We start from the raw sequence: 19,955 nt of genomic DNA on the forward strand, positions 1-19,955 counted from the left end.
TGAAGAAATTTCATTCATAAAGGGCTAGGCTCCAATGTCATGGATGGACAAGGGACAATTTCCTACTACCCCTATAGAGGGTGGGCCACCTCATAAAAAACAGTATCCACCACCCAAAACATTGGGTATCATGTGTGGCCCATCTGATGATTGGATGGGCCTGATTTTAAGTTCATCTGGTCATTAACATGTGGTGCATCTACATGGGCCCCACAATTCATGACTTGTCACATCTCTAGAACATAGGATCCATCTAAACTGTGGCCCCACTTTGAAGTCCACCTGGAGTGGATCCACTCATCAGGCAGTACACCATTAGGTCAATGCATGTCTCATAGTATGGGTTAGTGTAAAGGTGTGGTCCACCTAATGAGTGGATTTGCATGATTTTCAAGAAAGTTGAACTTGATGGTCCCACCATTTACATGGGTCGGATGTTCTGCAGCCGAAATACTTCGGCGGGATGGGATTGCATGTTGAGAAATGTGAAAGCTACATCAGTGGGAAAGAGGAGACTGATCAAGGACCATACAACAATATCCAATCATCTTGACCGTTAGAATGACATTGGCTGATAACAAAAAGGAATTGTAAGGTCCTGATCCACAGTTACGTAAAAATAGTTGGCTAATTTTGATCATCCAGACCGTCCATCTTATGTTCTGTGGTTCCTAGCCTTTTGTGTCCTACTAAAATACGGTTAGCAGTAAACGTAACAACGGCCCAGAAAAAAGGCCAGATATTTAATGGTTACGATGTTCCAACCTGGAACAGTATTAGATCATCACCAATTTTTCGTAGTTCCCATAAGATCAACGGTCTGAATCAATAAAATGATAGATTACCGGACACGTGGCCCACCATCTTTGCACGATATACCATGTATTTTATTCTGACAAGTGGGGCCATGGTCTAATAATCTAAACCATTGGTCTGTTGTGTCCTACGGATAAACCTATAATCTTAATTAACAAACCATGGGCCCCACTTGTCATAGCTGAAAACATGTGTATACTGTTAACGGGTCCACATCGTGTAATTCTTTATAGATTGGGAATTTGACTGAAAACATGTGTATACTGTTCCCAGGCACACACTGCCTATTGTTTTTTTTATAGCTGGGAATTTTACAAAAAACTACTTACATATTATAGAATTTACATTTCAGTACTTTTTTCAAAAACGTTTTCAATAAGCTAGATAACTATCATTGGAATACCTTCATTTGGGTCCGCGGCTTGAGTGGGCCCCACTGTGATGTTTGATGTGAAATAAACCCTGACTGAAAAGTGTATCTCCCATGTTAGGTCCATGGCCCAAAAAGAGTGGTTTCCATATGGCGGCTCTTTACAAATCAAGAGTGATGTATCTCTCCAACCGTTTTCTTCGGTGTGACACACCTGAATAACAGGTCAGTCTGATTTTTTGGTCATGGGCCTAACATTGTATTAAACATCTAATGTATGAAGTGGATTTCATATACACATCACGGTGGGCCCAAAAAAAATAAGTGTGAATAGAGGCTTAAAAGGAAATTTCACAAGACACCCACCCTTGATTTTTGCCAGGTCCACCTTGATGTATTCTCAGGCTGACCCGTGATTTAGGTGGGCCATACTGAAAGAAACAGTTAGGAGAAAGACATCCACTCTAGATTTTTATAGGGCCCACCGCGATGATTATATGAAATCCATTCCAACCATTACATTCCACACCAAAATTTAGGACTAAGGACCGAAAATCAGGCCCTTATGTGGTTAAGGTGGGATATACAGTTTGGAGGGTGAACGTTGCTCTTTACACTGCTTCCAATCGTGTGCTCCACCTTAATCAGGGATAGTAGTGATTTTTGGGCTCTGGGCCTAACATGGTGTGACACACTTAGTTGTCGGAGTGGATTTCACATAAATATCACAGTGGGGCCGTCTGAGCCACCAACTCCTTTGCTGCTCCACAAAAGTGCCAAATGGCACACAGGTTGGAGATCCAATCCATCCATAAGAAGGACATCATCTTATTGATGCCATAATCCAAGAATCAGATCGATCCAACGGTTAGGTCTGCCACAATTTGTAAAAAAAGAAATGTAGGGCTGCAAAAAAGCTTACCTAATGTCAGATCAACCTGATGGTCGGATTAGATCTTGCACCTATATGTCATGCCGGCAGATGACTAGCTGAGTCGTCACACAGACAGGCCCAAGTCTTTAAGCCATTAAACTAATCCAGCGGCCACCTCTTAAATATCACACGTGCCCATGTGCGTCTACAAGCACGCGAACCGTCCATTTGTACACGTGCCGGTGGGCCATTACAGGTTAGGGAGTTTAAATGACACTTTCATTAGTTTTTTTAGTGTTAAGTAGTTGGCTAGAATAATCTTCCTAAGAACTGAAGTCTCTTTCATTAATAGCCACCTAACCCTAACTAATATTTAATCAATCAAGGATGTTGCCAGGTGTTTATATGCCATATTATTTTTTAAAGATTTTTTTATCATTTGCATTGGTGGTGTGCCATTCAATTTTTTAAGGATTTTTTAATCATTTGCATTGGTGGTATGAATTCAATTTTAAATGACTCGGCGGCAACTCGGCTGCCTTGTTTAGTCCCAAATGGACTCGGAGATTCATCTGAGTAAGGATTGAGTCAACGTTTAAAATCCCCCACGTTAGGTATCAAATTAAAAAATGGTTATGTAATGATTATAGTAGGCAGTTTCGTATTATGGGTTACTACGGTGGTTGTGAAAAAATGACCCATAACAACCATTACGTATTACAAGGTCGCTACATTAGCTATGAAAAATGACCTATATATAATAACTATTACACATTACAAGATTATTATGATGCTTGCGAAAAAAATAGCTCATAATAATTGTTACGAGATTGCTACGGTGGTTGCAAAAAAATGACATGTAATGACCATCACGCAGTACAAGACTGCTATTGTAGATGCAAAAAAATGACCAGTAATAATCATTATATATTATAGGGTATCTATAATTATTATGAAAAAAATGACCCATAACGGCCATTATGCTTTACAGGGTCGATACATTAGTTGTGAAAAATGATCTATAATAACCATTATGAATTACGCGTTCATTATGTTGATTGTGAAAAAATAACCTGCAATAATTGTTACAAGATTGCTACTGTGGTTGCAAAAGAATGACCCATAATGTCCATCACATGTAACAAGATTGCGATCGTGGTTGCAAAAAAATAACATCTGATGACAATTACATATTATGGGGTATCTATAATGGTTATGAAAAAATGACCCATAATGACTTTTATACACTAAAACTTACTATTTATAGTGAAAATAGAATTAAAATAGGAAAATGACTGTTGATCTACTGGTATTTCGTAAATCCAGCTTGTGCAACCCAGTATAGAGGGGTTGGGTGGCTAAAGTAGCTCATTCTACTTCAAAATCATATATTTTACGTCCGATAGCTCATTCCGAATTACAAAATACGTCCAATAACTCATTCTGAATTGCAAAATACATTTGATTTAAGGTCCAATGGTTCGGATCACTTCTGTTGTTGATTAGGCTTTTTCTGATTTATCCTAGTTCGGATCACTTCTGTTGTTGATTAGGCTTTTTCTGATTTATCCTGGCCATGAAACTGTCCAGGACCTACTCTACATCAATTATTTATCATTATTGAATACATTTGTCCCAATATCAACCTATATCGATATGTTTTATGTTTTAGGTTGACATGGGGGCATTACAGCCACAGCGATCATGATAGATACCAGTCGGATGGACAGTTCTACTCGTCCGGGGTGACACGCATATCAATATGCTACCTAATCCGAGTTGACTCCGACGAGTTGTATTAGACTAGTCCGAGTTTTACAACGGTGGTGATATTGTGTGGCTAGTCCCAAGCCGTTAATGTCTGGCCCACGTTTTGCACGGATTGGATGTTCTTCACACGTGACACGTTTTGCACGGATCGGATGTTCTTCACACGTGACATGTTGGTGGGAAAGTCCATGCCTGTGTCTGAACATTTTTCGCTACGCGACAAAAGGTGGGATTTGAGCCTCTCCCTGGTTTGAAATTGAAGCCTTGAGTAGGAACTGGTGCACCAGAAAAATGTAGGATCTCTACAACTTTGGGGTATGAGAGCATCTCAAATCTGAGCCGTCCAAGCAGTGGGGATCACTGTAGATTGATCATATCCCAAAAATAAGATTGATTAGACAATTCTATTTTCTGGCGAATTTGGGCCGTTTAATATTTTGATCGTTCCGTCCATTCGATCATCAGCAATCCACCGTTGAGGATCATCCTTTCGTTGTAAATTAATCCAAATATATACTGGGTCCCACTATCTAGCGGTTCGGATTTTGAGATACATGACACGTGTACAAGTAGAGAAGGCCTGCACCTTATCAGTCCTATTGAAATTCTAACCAAATCCCACGTACGAAGGGTAGGGGATTTTAGGTTCTCGTTGGAAGCAAAGCTAATCACTTCCGACAACGCCACGTGGCACGCATCCCAATGCCGATTGAAACCTAAAAAGCGGGAAATGATCACATACGTTCAAACGTATGGTAACTACCATACGTTTGAGCCGTGTGGGGCCTACCCATGAATTCTGTGGAGAATCTAAACAATGAATCTGGTGATTGTCCTTATGTTCGAAGATTATTCAAAAAATAACCCTGATTTAGTACTCAGGTAAGACACACCAAAAGAAGAAATGTACAATCACGTCTAACAACTGTATATTCATTTTCTGTGGTCTATATATGTCTTGAAATAGCTTGATTTAGTATTGTAGCTTCATACTGGTGGGTTACCATTTATGAGTGGTTTGGATGACGTATATACAACACGATGGGCTCACCTTCCATCTGGAAATTTCTATAGTGGCGGCTCCATCCCCAATGTTCCAAGTTGTTACGTTTGGTGTGGTCCACCTGAGTTATGAATCAAGATTTATTTTGGTATGTAGATTTAATATGATGAGGCTCATATAATGGACGTATTCGATGGTACTCACACATTATTATAGGGCCCACGAAGTTCAAACGTATGGTAATTCGGATACGTCCTGACGTACGTGACCATGAAACGATCTTGTAGAATCGGGACTACTGAGGTGAACTGGTAGTCCCCTAGCTGGGCCATGCGCACGACGATCTCAACCGTTCAACGTGTAGATCCCACCATCATTAGGCCCTTGTCAAAGTATAAGTTGCCACAGACATTCCTAGCCGTTCGATCTGTCTACAGATACAATCATGGGCTGGTCAACGGTTTAATTCCAGTCCATGTCTCGAACGGTTTGGATGATCTTTGAAAAGAAGACGGCCCAGGACCTTTCCATGGTGTGCTTGCCTCCTAAGTAGGCTTTACAATGATCCACGTGGCCTCACATTTTTATCGTGCCTTGGTGGGGACCACCTACCTTTAACCCTTTTTTTGTCTTCTTCCGTTCTCGAGGTGGGCCTCACATTTTTATCATAGTTTGTGTTGAACACTTGAAGTGCCCACGGAAGAAAGTTCCATGACATTCCACACATCCATGTATTTTAATGCGAATTTCCGGTGCCACAAGAAACTCTATGGAGTCCACTGAGATGTGTGGGGTCCACTGAGATGTGTATTACATCCACACCGTCCATCATTTCAGCCCGTTCATGAATACTCCCATCATTGAATTCTTTTAGGCCTTTTTGGGCCCTAACAAGGTTTCAGTGGTAAGCATCTGTGTTTCCATTATTTTCTTTGTTGTAACCCGTTAGGGTTTCTATAAGGAAAAATCTTCATTTGAATCCAACTTTGAAAAACCTACATTCTCCTTCCAATGCTGTAATTTTTTTTTTTCCTATGAATTCTTTCAAGTTAATATCTATTCTTTTCAATTAGCTTATCTAATTAGAGACTATAGAAGTAAACTCTAAATTTAAATTAAACAAGCCAAAGATATATATATATATATATATATATATATACATACACACACCTTATTGTTAGCTCACACTTCACTGTTAGCCACCCCATTAGGGATGGATACCAAGACCTCAGTGTTGAAACGAGGTATCTTCCGCTCTGTCTACCACTTGAGGTATGGATCAGGATGATACACACTCACTAATAATAATAGAATCTAATATAATAAACAAATTATAAGAGATTAACAAGTTTATATATGCAAAATCCTTCAGAAAATTCTAATCACACTTTGAAACTTTCTTAAAAATGTTTAAGCTTTCTTAATTATACTTTACTCTTACATTAGACTTATATTTATAGTATGATTAATTTGTGTAATTATGTAAAATTGTGCATGTCATTAATTTAAGCATAAACCAACCGACATGTTTGATTGCCCAAGCGTGCACAAAAATGTCCAGTGAATTTGTAAGTATTTTCTAATATCCTCAATCAATTAATCTGACATGCCAACTGGTTATATCAATCGATCTATTAATCAATCATGTCTAAAACCATCCGGAGATCAGTCTATATTTTCAACATTGATAGATCATCACTATAATACCATTTACTGATTTCTCACGAAAATACCATGATATTTTCAACATCTCTCTATATATTTTTCACTGTGCATTTTTCAGACAGGAACTTCTACATAGAGGGCCCCAGTTTAATCAGGGCAACAGGGGCCATACAATTGAGGAATGACAAGTAGATCCCGGGGGACATATTGAATTTGCTTTGCACCACACATGATGTGTGAGATCCTGGCCACTCATCACTTCGAGTCTGCAATAAACATGCACTGGCGGCCTTGTATGATCTAAATGGATATAAAATATGACCAACGGTCTACGTTTTAAGTACATATGTGGCTCATTGGGTGGCCGAACGGCTTAGATTCTTCACCCACGGTACATACATGGGGCTGTCCACATGATGGACGGTGTGGATCTCGCAGACATCCGCCACCTTGCCAATTATGCCGCAAAGAAAACTCTCCACCTTATGAGAAATAGAACCGTGAGGCCAAACGTGGTAGTTTCAAATCGATCTAGACCGTTGATGTACATATGTTTGGATGGCCATGATCGATCCGGCTGGTGGACCAATTCGTATCATGAACCGTCACGTAATTGCTCAAGTGTCACGCGTGCATGCCGTTGACGTCACCATAGGCATGACTAAGGACTTAAACATGACTTTAAGCCGTCATTTGACTAATAATAACATGGGAAATTATTCAATAATACTCCGGCTGCCTATGCCAATTGATACGCAGGCACTCATAAATTGTACACGTGGCACATGAGAACTCAAGCTAAAACGCTTAAACTGTAGAATCCACTATCTCTACGTCATGGTCCCAAAATAATATTAGTTGAACAATCTGAACCTTTTATTTGCCAACCCTTTTCCTTGAAGTAGGAATACTTTTCATTTTTAACCGTCCAATAAATGTCCACCAATCGGGCAGTCAGGTAATCACATAAGCATAAAATTTGGTTCACGATATATCTAAATTGGGACCCATGATTTAGATGGTTTAATTTGAGTTTCTTATATGCAAAGCATGCAACTAGTAAGTGCCTGTGTATCATCATCACACTAACAGAGTATCAAAGTTTTCCTCTAATAAAAATCACGGTCCCATGTCATCATCGATGACGTGGCCGCATCGTACCATGCGCATGGCCCACCTATTTTTTTAAAAGTATTTTAATAACCATTAGATTACGGGTTCGGATCACATGGGCCAGTTGTCAGGCCTGATCAGAGAATCCCAGTGTAAATTTGTACTTTTCTGGGATTAGGTGTTACTCGGGCAACACCGTACTGGGTGTTATCCTTACCATGTGGGGCTCACCTTGTTGAATTTTTTGTGTATCCACGCCGTCCATCCGGTTTTTCATCTCATTTTAGGATGTTTTACCCAAAATTAAGCAGATCCAAATCTCTGGTAGATTACATCAATGGAAAAGTGGTGAATGGAATTTAAAAGCTTTTTGTAGGTCATAAAGGTTTTGGATAAAGATGATATTTGTATTTTACCATCATTCAGGTCTTATTGACCTTATGAACGGGTTGGATGGAAAATAAACATTAGTATCTTGATCTTCTGACGGTGGGCCTTTGGAAGTTTATGATGGTGGGCTTTCAATCTCCACTTTTTTACTTTAGTGTGGTCCACCTGAGATTTAGGTATGATTAATGTTTTATAACACGTGCTAAAATGGGAAGGAAAAACGGATGGATGGCGTGGATATACAACACATTACCAAGGTGGGCCCCACGGTAACGGTAACACCTACTAAGGTGCTATCCAGTAAGTTTAACCCGGGTAACACCTAATCCGCCCCCTCTTTTCTGGGATTGAGTCTGACATGCAAGAACGTGGGGGAGTGGGGCCCACAGAAATCCTGTGGTCCATCTCATTTCGGGGAGAAGTGGGGGCCACTAGCATTTAATTCGAGCGATCTTGATGGGAGGCCAAGTGGGGCCCACAGACATTTAATGGAACCGTCTTAATTAGAGTCTGTGTGTATGACCCTTGACTCACGGTTATATATATATAAAACTATCAACATCTTTAAAGTATGTACAAGTGGGCCACGGGGTACTGATCCGGGCCGTTGATCCAGTGATGATCGTAACCTTTGATTTTTGGAGTTGAATGCGAGCCACTGAAAATTCTTTTCCATTGGTTTAAATTCATCTAAAGATAGTGATGGTCACAATCATCAGTTCGGTGTATCATAGGTTTCAAAATCTGGAGTTCCACATGGTATATCCAAAAGTCAATTTACGGACGCGAATTGCCTGTGCCGGGGCCACATGGAGTTCCAGTGGTCGGAAGCTAGGTGGGACACGCAGAGATTTCCTTTAAAAATCAACTCCATCCATCGGTTTCTCAAGATCACAATAGGACTGGTGAGACCAACAACCAGGCAGATCCAAAAGTCAAATGTGACACACGTCAGGAAACAGTGAGAATTCAGTACCCAAGATTAGAAACTTCTCAGGGTCAACAGAAATTTTATTTTTATTTTTTTATATGAGGATGATATTTGTGTCTAAACCTTATCCCTGTAGTGAAGAACTTATGAACGGTTTGGATGGCATATAAACATCATGCATCATGGTTACCTTCAGGAAGGTTTCAACGGTGGATGTTTTCATTCTCACTTTTTCATTTCTTGTGGCCCACCTGATCTTTTAATCTTCATAATATTTGACATCCTATAACATTGTGATCTTGAAAAACGGATGGACGGAGTGGATTTCTTAGTGGAATCTCTGTAGGCCTCACATAGCTTCGGACCATAGGAACTTCCTGCGGCGGGGGACACAGGCAATTCGCGTCCGAAATTCACGTTAGCTGGACGCCAATTTCCTATAACAAGTTGCAGGGAGTCCCTGCAATAAAAGGCCTGTGGGGCCCACCATGATGTATATTTGAGATCCAATCCGGCCATAAGTTGCGGCAGCTAATGTTAGATTTTGATGCCGAAAATAAGGTAGACTAGAACTCAAGTGGGCCCCAACACAGGAAGACACCCACCATAGGAACCTTCCTGGGTCAACCGTAATGTTTATATACCATCCAGACCGTTCATAAGGTGAGTCTCACGTTGATGAACGGTCAAAATAATATCATCATTTCCCTATCCGCACTCAACGTGGCCCACTTGAGTTTTGAGTCTGCCTGATTTTTGGACTCACATCGTAACATGATCTTCAGGAACTGATGGACGGGTGGATGTTACAAATACATTGTGGTGGACCCCACCGATCACAGGCAATCCGCGTCCGCTACCATTCATCCAAGAATGCCACGTCACCTCGCACGAGGAGAGATTGGAAAAGGTCAACGGAGGGTACACGTGTGCAAGATCCTGTCCGATCATTAAATGGGCCTGCTGTGGAGATTCTCTAGACACAAATCAGGCTAATACATTCATCGGGTGGGCCACACTCGTACGGAAGAAACGAGGACGGTTAGACAATCACTGACGGCTTATGTTAACGCACGTGATCTTGAGAACGGGCCCGACGTTTTGTATGGTCCAGATGTAGTCCACGCATGACAAATTGCAAGAAAAAAAAGGTCTTTTAATTAGAACTAACGTTATTATAAAAAATACAAATAAAAATTTTAAAAATCTTATCTTTAGATTAATTGCTTTACTAACGTAGCTTTGTCAAGCCGCCCGCGATTTTCCTGTTACCCGGGTTTACAGGAATTCCTTGCAACCTCAAGCTATGTGGGGTCCATTATGACATTTTTACCATATCCACTCTGTCTATCCATTTCATTATATCATTTTAGGATATGGGAAAAAATAAGAGATAATTCAATTCTCAATTTGGCCACACCACATGAAACAGTGGAGATGAAAATGCTGATCGTTGAAACCATCTTGGATCTCCCTTATGTTCTGGCTCATCTCGTAAACTGAGCTGAAACGGATGGACGGATTGGATATGACAGAAACATCATGGTGGGCCCCACAAAGCTTGGGGTTACACGCATATACACGTCAGCTAATGCACAAGCACCACAGCTGCCAGCAACGGACAGGTGAATTTCAAGCTGTCCATCAGAAAGGTACCACTTGGCTCGACATCGGACTGATGGACGGTTGAAAATGAAAAGTAGTCAATAGTCTACGTACCAGGAAAATGTTCATTAATCATGGTAGAACCATCTAATCAATTTACTATGGGGACTGTGAACCATCCAAAATGGGGCCCACACTTTGGACGGTTTGGGCTGCTGTACGTCGATTCGACGTATACGGTGTCACTGACCATGCGGTGATATCAAACGACTCTTTCGTATGAAAATATGAACGAAAAATAGAGTTCGTTAAGCCTCGGTCGCCACTCAGATCAACCGTCTGTCGCCATCAATAGGGCCACATGATTATTTTTCTAATGATCGGAACCGTCCATATTACGGAATCTGTGCTCTAAGGCCAATATAACTAAATTGAAATCACAATCTATAGAAAAGTGAAAATTTCAAATTCTTTCATTTAACTATGTAAATAAAAAAGGGGACTGTAATTAAGGAAATATTACGATAAATAGATTATTTTTCGTATTAAAGAAAATTTGGACGGTTAAAATCATCGGATCATCTCAAAATCTAGGCCCAAGTGCATCGAAACACACACTAAAAATTGTCAGTCGCGATGGACAAAAAAAACTCGACAAAATAACCACGCATGTCATGCCTTCCCACCTCTCTCTCTCTCTCTCTCTCTCTCTCTCTCTCTCTCTCTCTCTCTCTCTGCTGTTGCGTATAGATGAAGAGCTTCTTATGAAAAGTCAGCGTCGAAAGGAGAAAGAAAATTCTCTCTCTCTGAGTACTTCTTTCGATCCAACGTTCCTTTCTCTTTCTGGAGAGAAACCCAAATCATAAAAACTCATTTCAAGCACAAACATATCCAAAAACCCAAATCCAAATGCATGGTTTTGATGCTTTTCCTAGTGCAAAAACCCCTGAAACCAAAATCAAACTAGAGAGATTTCTTCTATTTACTAATCTTTCTATCAAAAGCTATGTGTAGTTTGTCTTGGCTGAGGATGGAAAATGATCAAGGAGATCTTGCAGACATAGTTCGAGCCAGCTGCCACGGTGGGAGACCGACCAATCCATCCAACGATTGGCAATTCCCTTCTCTGCCTGTTAACGTTCCACCGTCGACCGATGAACCCATGTACGGTTTTGGCGATCCCTTCTTTAATATGCAAGATCCTATGGTGTATGGATTAGATGTGGCAGGTCCCATGTTCTTCGACGGTTCGGATTCTCCAGGTGGTATGGTTGAGATGAACGTGGAGGAAGACGAGAGCGTTGGTAGTGTTCTCAGTCCCAAGATTTCAGATGGGGAGGTGCAGATGCCTTGTAATTTCTTCTCTAGAATGTTACAGATATCTACAAATCCAAAGATGCCAATTACATCTTGTGAAAATTCTTCAGCAGCGATGGTGGCGAAGCCGGCTTCACCGGCAGGAATTATATCTACTTCATTAGATGGTAATCACAATATTACAAGAAATACATCTGCACCCAGTTTGGCTGAGAACGGTGGGCTGCAGATTTCATCGCAACGGAATTTGGGAATCAAGAGAAGGTAACCATCTATCTAATTCTCAGACCAAGTTTGATTTTTTTTTTTTTTGTTAAAAATTATTCAACACCCACCTTATAGAAAATATCAATTGATAGAAAATGGTTGTATAACTAATTTTCTTTAAAAAAAAAAAAAGAAAAGAAAAAACAATACCATCTCAAAGAAAATTCAAATTGATGAAAATGGTTTTTTATGACTGGTTTTTTTGAAAATAAAAATATTTTTTACCAACTTCATGCAATTCAATTTCATTTAAAATGATAATATACATAATATGGTGTTTTGATATGTTATTTGTAAAACTCTTCAATTAATTCCCATATCATCTATATACCAATTTCATGTCACAGGATTACAACAATGATCTTCTGGTTGTTATTGTTTGGAATTTCACATTGTTAACAATCTCGAGAACTTTTTTTTTTTTTTTGAAAACCATCTTGAGAAACTTGATTTTGAAAGGACATGTATTGTTTGATTAGGAGAACTTAGTATTATTGTTTTTTTTTTTTGGAATTACATGTGGTGTGAGAAGTTGATTTTCAGGCCAATGGATGTAAGAGGACTTGTATTGTTTGATTTGACTGGAGAATTATCAAAAACCCATTTGTTTCTCTCCGTCAACATAATAACCATAGGGTTTCAAGCCTATATATAGCTAGCTAGCACGCATACTCATACATGTGTCATGAAGACAAACACTAACTGAGCTTTGAAGTAATTATCTAAAGCTTTTCTTGCCCACTCACCCAACCTAATCAATCAATCTCTTTGATGGATTTTGGACATCGAACGTACCATCACCCTTGCATTTCATGATGGTAATAATAACCAAGACATTGAAAATCCTTTATTAATTTTTTTTTTTTTTTTAAAAAAAATCTCTAGAAAATGAATAGTTCATACCTTGTTATCTTCTACTTCTTTCTTGGATTGTAATGATAAAAGTATTCAACCCTTTCAAATACTCAAAGTGAGCAATAGATAAAGCTTAGAATCTCAAGAAATCCATTGTTGTTGTTGGTGGTGGTGGTGTGTCTTCCACTTCTTTTCTTTCTTGGATTAAAAAGATAAAAGCAATCTTTCTTTCTTTTTTCTTTTTCTTTTCTTGGATCATAATGATATAAGCAAGCAACACTTCTAAGATATTCAAATACTCAAAATTTAAAATAGATAGATACTATAAATTCAAGTAATCTCTTGTTGTTGCTGGTGCTGTTGAATCATATGCTCAAAATTAGAGAACGTTTTCTTTCTTGGATTTTAAAGAACAAAGGCTAAGATAATTAACAATAGCATTGATACTGAGGCACTGTCTTTTTATTTACATACATCTCTTTCTTTCTACCTTCTTGTATTAGAGTAAGACATTTTCTTTTATTCACATACAGTTTATTTCTACTTTTTGTATCACAATAATACATTGTTTTGCACTTCTAATTCCAAAAATTAAAAGATTGGGGTGTAAGTAACAAAAATAGGGTGTATATAGGAAACTAGAATATGAAGAAATTTCTCCTCCTACTGATGGCTTTATCGGTTGCATCCCACCACACTGACTGATTGGCATGCACCCATTTTCTATTTTGTGAAATAGTACACGCCCATCTTGGGTTTTTATCTCAATTCCCAAAATTGCAAATGGGTGTATGGAAAAGGAAATGGATAGGTTAGTATATAGAAAAAGAAAAAGGAGTATAAAATGTAAATATTATCTGATGTAAGACAACTAATCACTTGCTCTAAAAGCTCAAAGTCATAGAGCATGGTGGATCAATCACTCTATCTTAAAACTCAGGCTTCACATTCCATGGGTTAGGACTTCAGTTGAACTCCCTCATGGGCCACACTTTACATGGGTTCCGCTTTACACGAGTCACCCTCCTCACACAGGTGAGGTCACTTCATGCGAGCCACCCACCTCACATAGGCCGCCCACCCCAAGTATGCCCTAGATCCCATGGAACAACCCCACTCAACCTAGTGTAAAAATGCTCCTGCATTATCATCACTTTTAAATATTACCATCATTATCATCGTCATTAAAATAAAATCTTTTGTATTTTAGGAAGGGCCAAGCAAAGAAGGTGGTATGCATACCAGCGCCAGCACCTACAAACAGTAGGCCCGGTGGAGAGGTGGTCCCATCTGATCTTTGGGCCTGGAGAAAGTATGGACAAAAACCCATCAAGGGTTCTCCTTATCCAAGGTATTTTTCTCATCACCTACATCCAGCTGCATGCTAACATAACATCTGAACCATTAAAAAAGTGTGTCCCACCATGAAGATCGATCGTCCCTTTCTTAGCTTAGATTGATCTACTCATTATGTGGGCCACATCTTTTTGTTGTGCTAGATCATTGGCTATCCGGCCAGGTGATCTTGATGATGGGGCCTGTTGTTTGCATGGCTAGGATATTCTATACAAGTGATACACTGGCAAGAAAGAAGCAGTTGCACGGTAAGTTACTGTGCGACCCGATGCAGGTGATCAGTTCTCATTTCTTTCATCATCACATGATCCGAGTCTTGATATAACAAACAGCCAAAATCATTTCATTAAGTGCTGTTTTTCTCATCTTCCTTACTACAATTACTGATATGATTAAGGGCTAGATTACCGTGCTAGTTCACCATTATCTTAAAAATGGTGGTGTCTGGGCCTCCACAAACGTGGCACTTATGTACGGCCATGCATACCATCCAAATTGTGTGGGATATTGTTGATGGAGCATATATCTCTAAAATCACACTCATCAGGAGATCGTAACCATCCAATTGATGGCTGAAGTAAAATAGTGAGGGTGGAAAAATTACATGGTTACTATCATCTTCTAAGTGTGATCTTTTTGTTTATGCCCCATTCACAACTGTATTAGTGAATTGGATGGTCAGGATTGCTGTGCAACAATGCCATGTGTATGGTTGAGGAGTTGCTGCCATTTTTATAATGGTTGTCAACTATCATCAGTGTCTAAATCTATCATTAGTCATTACCGAAGTTTTATCTCTTTCCCATTAATAATTTCAAATTAGAGAAACTAAGATGGCCATTCAAAAACAAGAAATGATCCGAGAGCACCATATGATTCTCTTTGCGTGAAGACAATGTACAATCCAATGAATGTATCTGGACGGTCCATTTGGTGGGGCATTGATGCAGGGATGAACGTGATGAGGTCGATCACCATCTTGCTCAAGGATAACTACTTTAATCCACGAAGCTTCTCTGGATTCTTAAAGAGACTTCTCGAATCCACGAGGAAAAGGTAAGAAAATAGAAATAGTATTTATGAAAATTCATAAATTAATTGATTGGCAACACTTTAAATAGAAATACCAAACCTTGAAGAAATTTCGGAATTAAACTACAACAAAAACTCCTTAAAATTTGTAACTTATTGTAAATAATATATTTACTATTTAGAGTAAGTATCCTATGTTGGCTTAACCATGTTATTCTCATAATTTTTCTAAACAATTTTCATGTTGGACACAACTCCTAAAGCCCAACGGATGAAAAGTTACAATCAAACCGAAACTTACTAAAGATAGTAAAAATGGAACTAAACATGAAATTTGACCGTCAATCCAATGAAATCTCACAAATTTGGCGCATGCTGGTTGGCTAAAATAGCTCTTCCTACCCCAAAATCATATATGGTACGTCGAGTAACTCATTCCGCTTTGTGAGATATGCTTGTTTTAAGGTTACAACGGTCTTGATGCTTCTACCTCTTATCGAGCCTTCTCTGGTCCATCTTGGACATGGGAGTGTCTGCAATCCGCTCTACATCAGGCATGCTCTTCACATTCCACCAAATAAAAATAAATGCAATCAATGATTTTGATTAGATTAATATAGCCCACAAAGTGAAAGGTCAAGCTATTTTACAGAAAATAGGTCCATTAAATAATGTGAACCATCCATTTGTGTGATCCCATCATGGAGTGCTTCTAGTTCCAATCAATGGTCTTGATCAGATAATCTTTATCATCCCATCTATGGCTTGGGAAAAAGGCTACCCATTGGATGGATAGGATTATCTAATTGCTGTAATTTTGCTTGGAAGCCCATGGACCATTAGTTGGACTGAATGGACAGTTCGGGTACATTGATTAGACTGCTGATGTGTCCCTATGCTGTTGGGATATGGAGCTTGGAAAATTATTTAGAAAAAAAAAATATTGAGAAAAAGAGAAAACTTATTGATTTGAAGAAGTTGAGGTGTGATTTGGAATCACTTGGCTTGAAATCGAATTTTGCGTCCCTTAGACATCATCCCAAGTGCAACAAGTTTCTAGAGCAATTGATCTCTGATCTCTTTGGACATCATCCCAAGTGCAACAGGTTTCTAGAGCAATCGATCTCCATGATACAACAACTATGACCCGGTCTCAGCGGTGTACTCACTGTAAGTGGGCTCGAACCACTTGCAATCTTAACTCGAACTCAAAAATACTTAAACCATATTTTAAACATAAAATCAAACTTTTTCTTACTCTTAAAAATAGATGAGAGGTTTATTTATAGACTTTGTGAAGACACCCTTAAGGGTGTAGAGGTAGCCTTTCAAAAAGGGGTTGTGAGTATTGGGTTTAAATTCAATTGGTGCGAGCCTTAGGCACGAGAAAATATAACTTTTCAAAACAAAAAAGAAAGGGCGTAACACTTTGGATTTGCATAAAAATATACATTCATAGGGCACGTGCGCATCTATGGCCACGACCACAGCTCGTCTTGACGGAAATTTTGAAACACTAATTTATTTTGAAATAATTTAAATTGCAAGTGCAACTAGGAGCGCTATAACTTACCATGCTGTGGAAGCATTGAAGTATTTCTCTTCAAAATTATGGAACTATTTTCACCGTTTCTTACATAAATCTCAATGAAATGTAATCCTCTACAACACCTGATGTACACAATGTGTACAACTATCAATCTCTGTAGCTCAGTTTGTTGTGCGTGTGATATCCAATCCGTACATCAAGTCCGTCCCTAGTTTTTAGATCCTACCAAAATTCAATCTGATCCACAATTAAGTAGAATGGGTCGTAGACACTTTCTTGGCAAAGACGGACCAAAGATGGCCCCATCGGAGGTAGAATTCATCGGGACCGTCGCAACCTTAAAATAGTTTTGTATCTTGCAAACTGAAATGAGTTTTTCGACATATCATATTTGATTTTGAGGTAGGAAAAACTACTTTAGCCAACCAACCTGTTTATGTCAGGTTGCTAACATCGAATTTCCAAGATTCCATCGGATAATTACTTTTGATCCTTTGAGTTTTAGGTGTTGTGCCCAACGTTAAAATGGCTTAGAAAAATTAGGAGAATAATGTGGTTATGCCAAATTAGACACTTACTATTTTTGTCCGAAAACTATGAAGACTAGTAGGAATCATGACGGTCTATAAATAGTAAGTTCAGTATTTATAGTAAGTTATGTTATTAGGGAGTTTTGAGTTGTAGTTTGAGTCTAAAACTCAGTCCTAGGTTTGAACTCATTATTTAAAGTATTGTAATTTTATTTTTATCAGCAATCAATTTATTTTTTTAATTTATTAGAAATTATTTCTATTTTATCTATCATGGATTCGAGGCAACTTTATGAGGAATCCAGAGAGCTCCATGGATTCGGAATAGTTATCCCTGAGGAAGACGGTGATCAACCTCATCACGTCCTTCCCTGCATCAATGGTTGAGGTGGACCACACACAACAGGGAACAATGGAGAGGGGATGCCAACCACAAGATCTGTGTGTGGCGGGTATAATAGTGTTGTATTTACATTCAAATTTTGCAATGCAAGTTTCTTAATTAATGATTTTGTATGCAATCTAGGGGTTATTACAGATGCAGCAGCTCCAAAGGTTGCTCAGCAAGAAAACAAGTGGAGCGGAGTCGGACCGATCCAAACATGTTAGTGATCACATACACTTCAGAACACAACCATCCATGGCCCACCCAAAGAAACGCACTGGCGGGGTCCACTAGATCACAACACATGAAGAAGGAAGCACCTTCAAAGAATCCATCATCTTCTCAAATGCCAAAACCAACGGATGTGAAGGAAGAACGCAAGGAGAACGATGAGGACAATGCAGCATCGGACGTGATCATCACAGGGGGGATGAAGGATATCAGAACCATTAAAGTGGAGGTAGGGGAGAGAGAGAAGTCGATAGACGGTGCCGATCGTGATGGAGAATTTGATCTGGGTTTTTATGATAATTGCGATTATAGACCGTTGGTGCCATCAGGTGCAAATCGTTCGGATGATTTCTTCATGTATTTGGGAGAATTGGAGCCTGACCCACTAAAGCTTATGTTCTCCCAAGGTATCAGTGGAGAGAAATCTGATGGAGGGAGAGAAAACAACGGCTTGGATCCTTTTAGCCTCTTTGATTGGTGAGGACATGTGATCATTTCTCGAGCTTGTACAAGTGGGCCCATGGAGATAGTATCTCTACCGTGGATCACGCATGCCCCCAAGAATATCAAAGATTGGAAAATCCTGATCATCCAATCTTTGGCTTCCCTTTATTGAATGTGGACATTTGCTGTAATTTTCTTCATAATCGACTATCTGGCCTCCAGTTGAATGGTTTGGATTGTCCCTTATTAGATATTTTTAAGGATGGTCTATCCATTGTGGGGCCCATCGATTGACAACGTGGATCACCAATCTATTGGCCCCCCTTGTAGAAACTCAAGATCTGAAGATACTATTCATGTCCTTAAGATGAGGAATATCATATAATTCCTCACAAAACAAGTCTAGCGTGTGTATGTTGTGGTGCAGTTTTACGCAATGTCTGGCTGTAAACCTTAGAATATTCTTTTACTTCGATACTCTGGCAAAGTGTGATGGATGATACACAGGCGCACGAAATTTACTTAGAAATTGCATATGGGGCACACAAGTAATTCAATTTAAAATGTTCAAATTGTGGGTCCCAATTTGGATGTAATATGAAATAAAAAGTACACTTATTTGATTAGTTGACCATTGGATTGGTGGACACTTATTCCAGGGTTAAAAATGAAAAATAAATAAATCCAATAGTTCTATTTCAATAGGAATTTGTTCAGCCAATTCAATCATAAGAGTGGGTTCTCCAATTTAGTCAGTTATTTGAGTTCATGCATGCTAAATGTTTAATTTTTGTGTGCTTGTGTATCAAGTGTCATACTCTACCAGAGTATCAAATAAGAAAAAAGTTCCACTGCTCTCGCAGCACTATTAGTTACAGTGCTCTTAGTTGTATCTGTCTCTTGGACAGTCCAATATCTGAACTGTTTATTAAGTCCATAGCATCTATCATAGGCTACTATGCAAAAATTACGATGATCCAATCTACTATTGATCTAGCCATTCATTTTACGAGCCATAAATTAATAATTAGGATTTTTTGACAAAAGTAACTGCTTTAAAATCATAAGCAATTTATGATGGCCCCAATTAATAGCTTAATCAAATGGTTAGTCAGACCTATTTTGGTGTAAATGATCTGGACCGTCCAAACTAAAGACTAAAGATCAAATAAGTACGAATCTCCAGTTAGTGTGATATTTGCATGGTATCCCATAAAATCTGTGTTGGACCTAATGTACAGTCAAGATCAAGCGATTGGGTTGTCTAACTGTCCCAGTGAAAGTAGGAGCATCATAACCTATGGTGATCTAAGAGCACCAGAGCATTTCAATGAAAGAGGGTGATTGTAGATGGGGAGCAGACCTCCCAATGAGAGACCCACACATTCTGGAATATGGAGGGTGGGATGGGACACAAAGCTGATGAACAGAAGCTTACATAGCTTGAAAAGG

The 19,955-nt window shown here is 39.1% G+C and overlaps 1 protein-coding gene across 1 annotated transcript; it reads left to right on the top strand.

Moving 5' to 3' along the window:
- Window positions 1-11,320: 11,320 nt before the first annotated feature.
- On the top strand, window positions 11,321-18,929 carry LOC131220856 (probable WRKY transcription factor 14). The gene is made up of 3 exons (XM_058215706.1): window positions 11,321-12,118; window positions 14,187-14,327; window positions 17,970-18,929. Exons 1-3 carry the CDS (start codon window positions 11,544-11,546, stop codon window positions 18,538-18,540), a joined length of 1,287 nt encoding a protein of 428 aa, XP_058071689.1. The 5' UTR covers window positions 11,321-11,543; the 3' UTR covers window positions 18,541-18,929.
- The last annotated feature ends 1,026 nt before the right edge of the window (window positions 18,930-19,955 follow it).

The sequence above is a fragment of the Magnolia sinica genome, chromosome 12 (assembly GCF_029962835.1).
Source record: "Magnolia sinica isolate HGM2019 chromosome 12, MsV1, whole genome shotgun sequence".
NCBI lineage: Eukaryota > Viridiplantae > Streptophyta > Magnoliopsida > Magnoliales > Magnoliaceae > Magnolia > Magnolia sinica.

Coding starts and splice junctions, on each gene's coding strand:
- LOC131220856 (XM_058215706.1), top strand. CDS start 11,544: ATGTGTAGTTTGTCTTGGCTGAGGATGGAAAATGATCAAGGAGATCTT. Junction 12,119..14,186: donor AATTTGGGAATCAAGAGAAG/GTAACCATCTAT, acceptor TTTGTATTTTAG/GAAGGGCCAAGCAAAGAAGG. Junction 14,328..17,969: donor AAGGGTTCTCCTTATCCAAG/GTATTTTTCTCA, acceptor TATGCAATCTAG/GGGTTATTACAGATGCAGCA.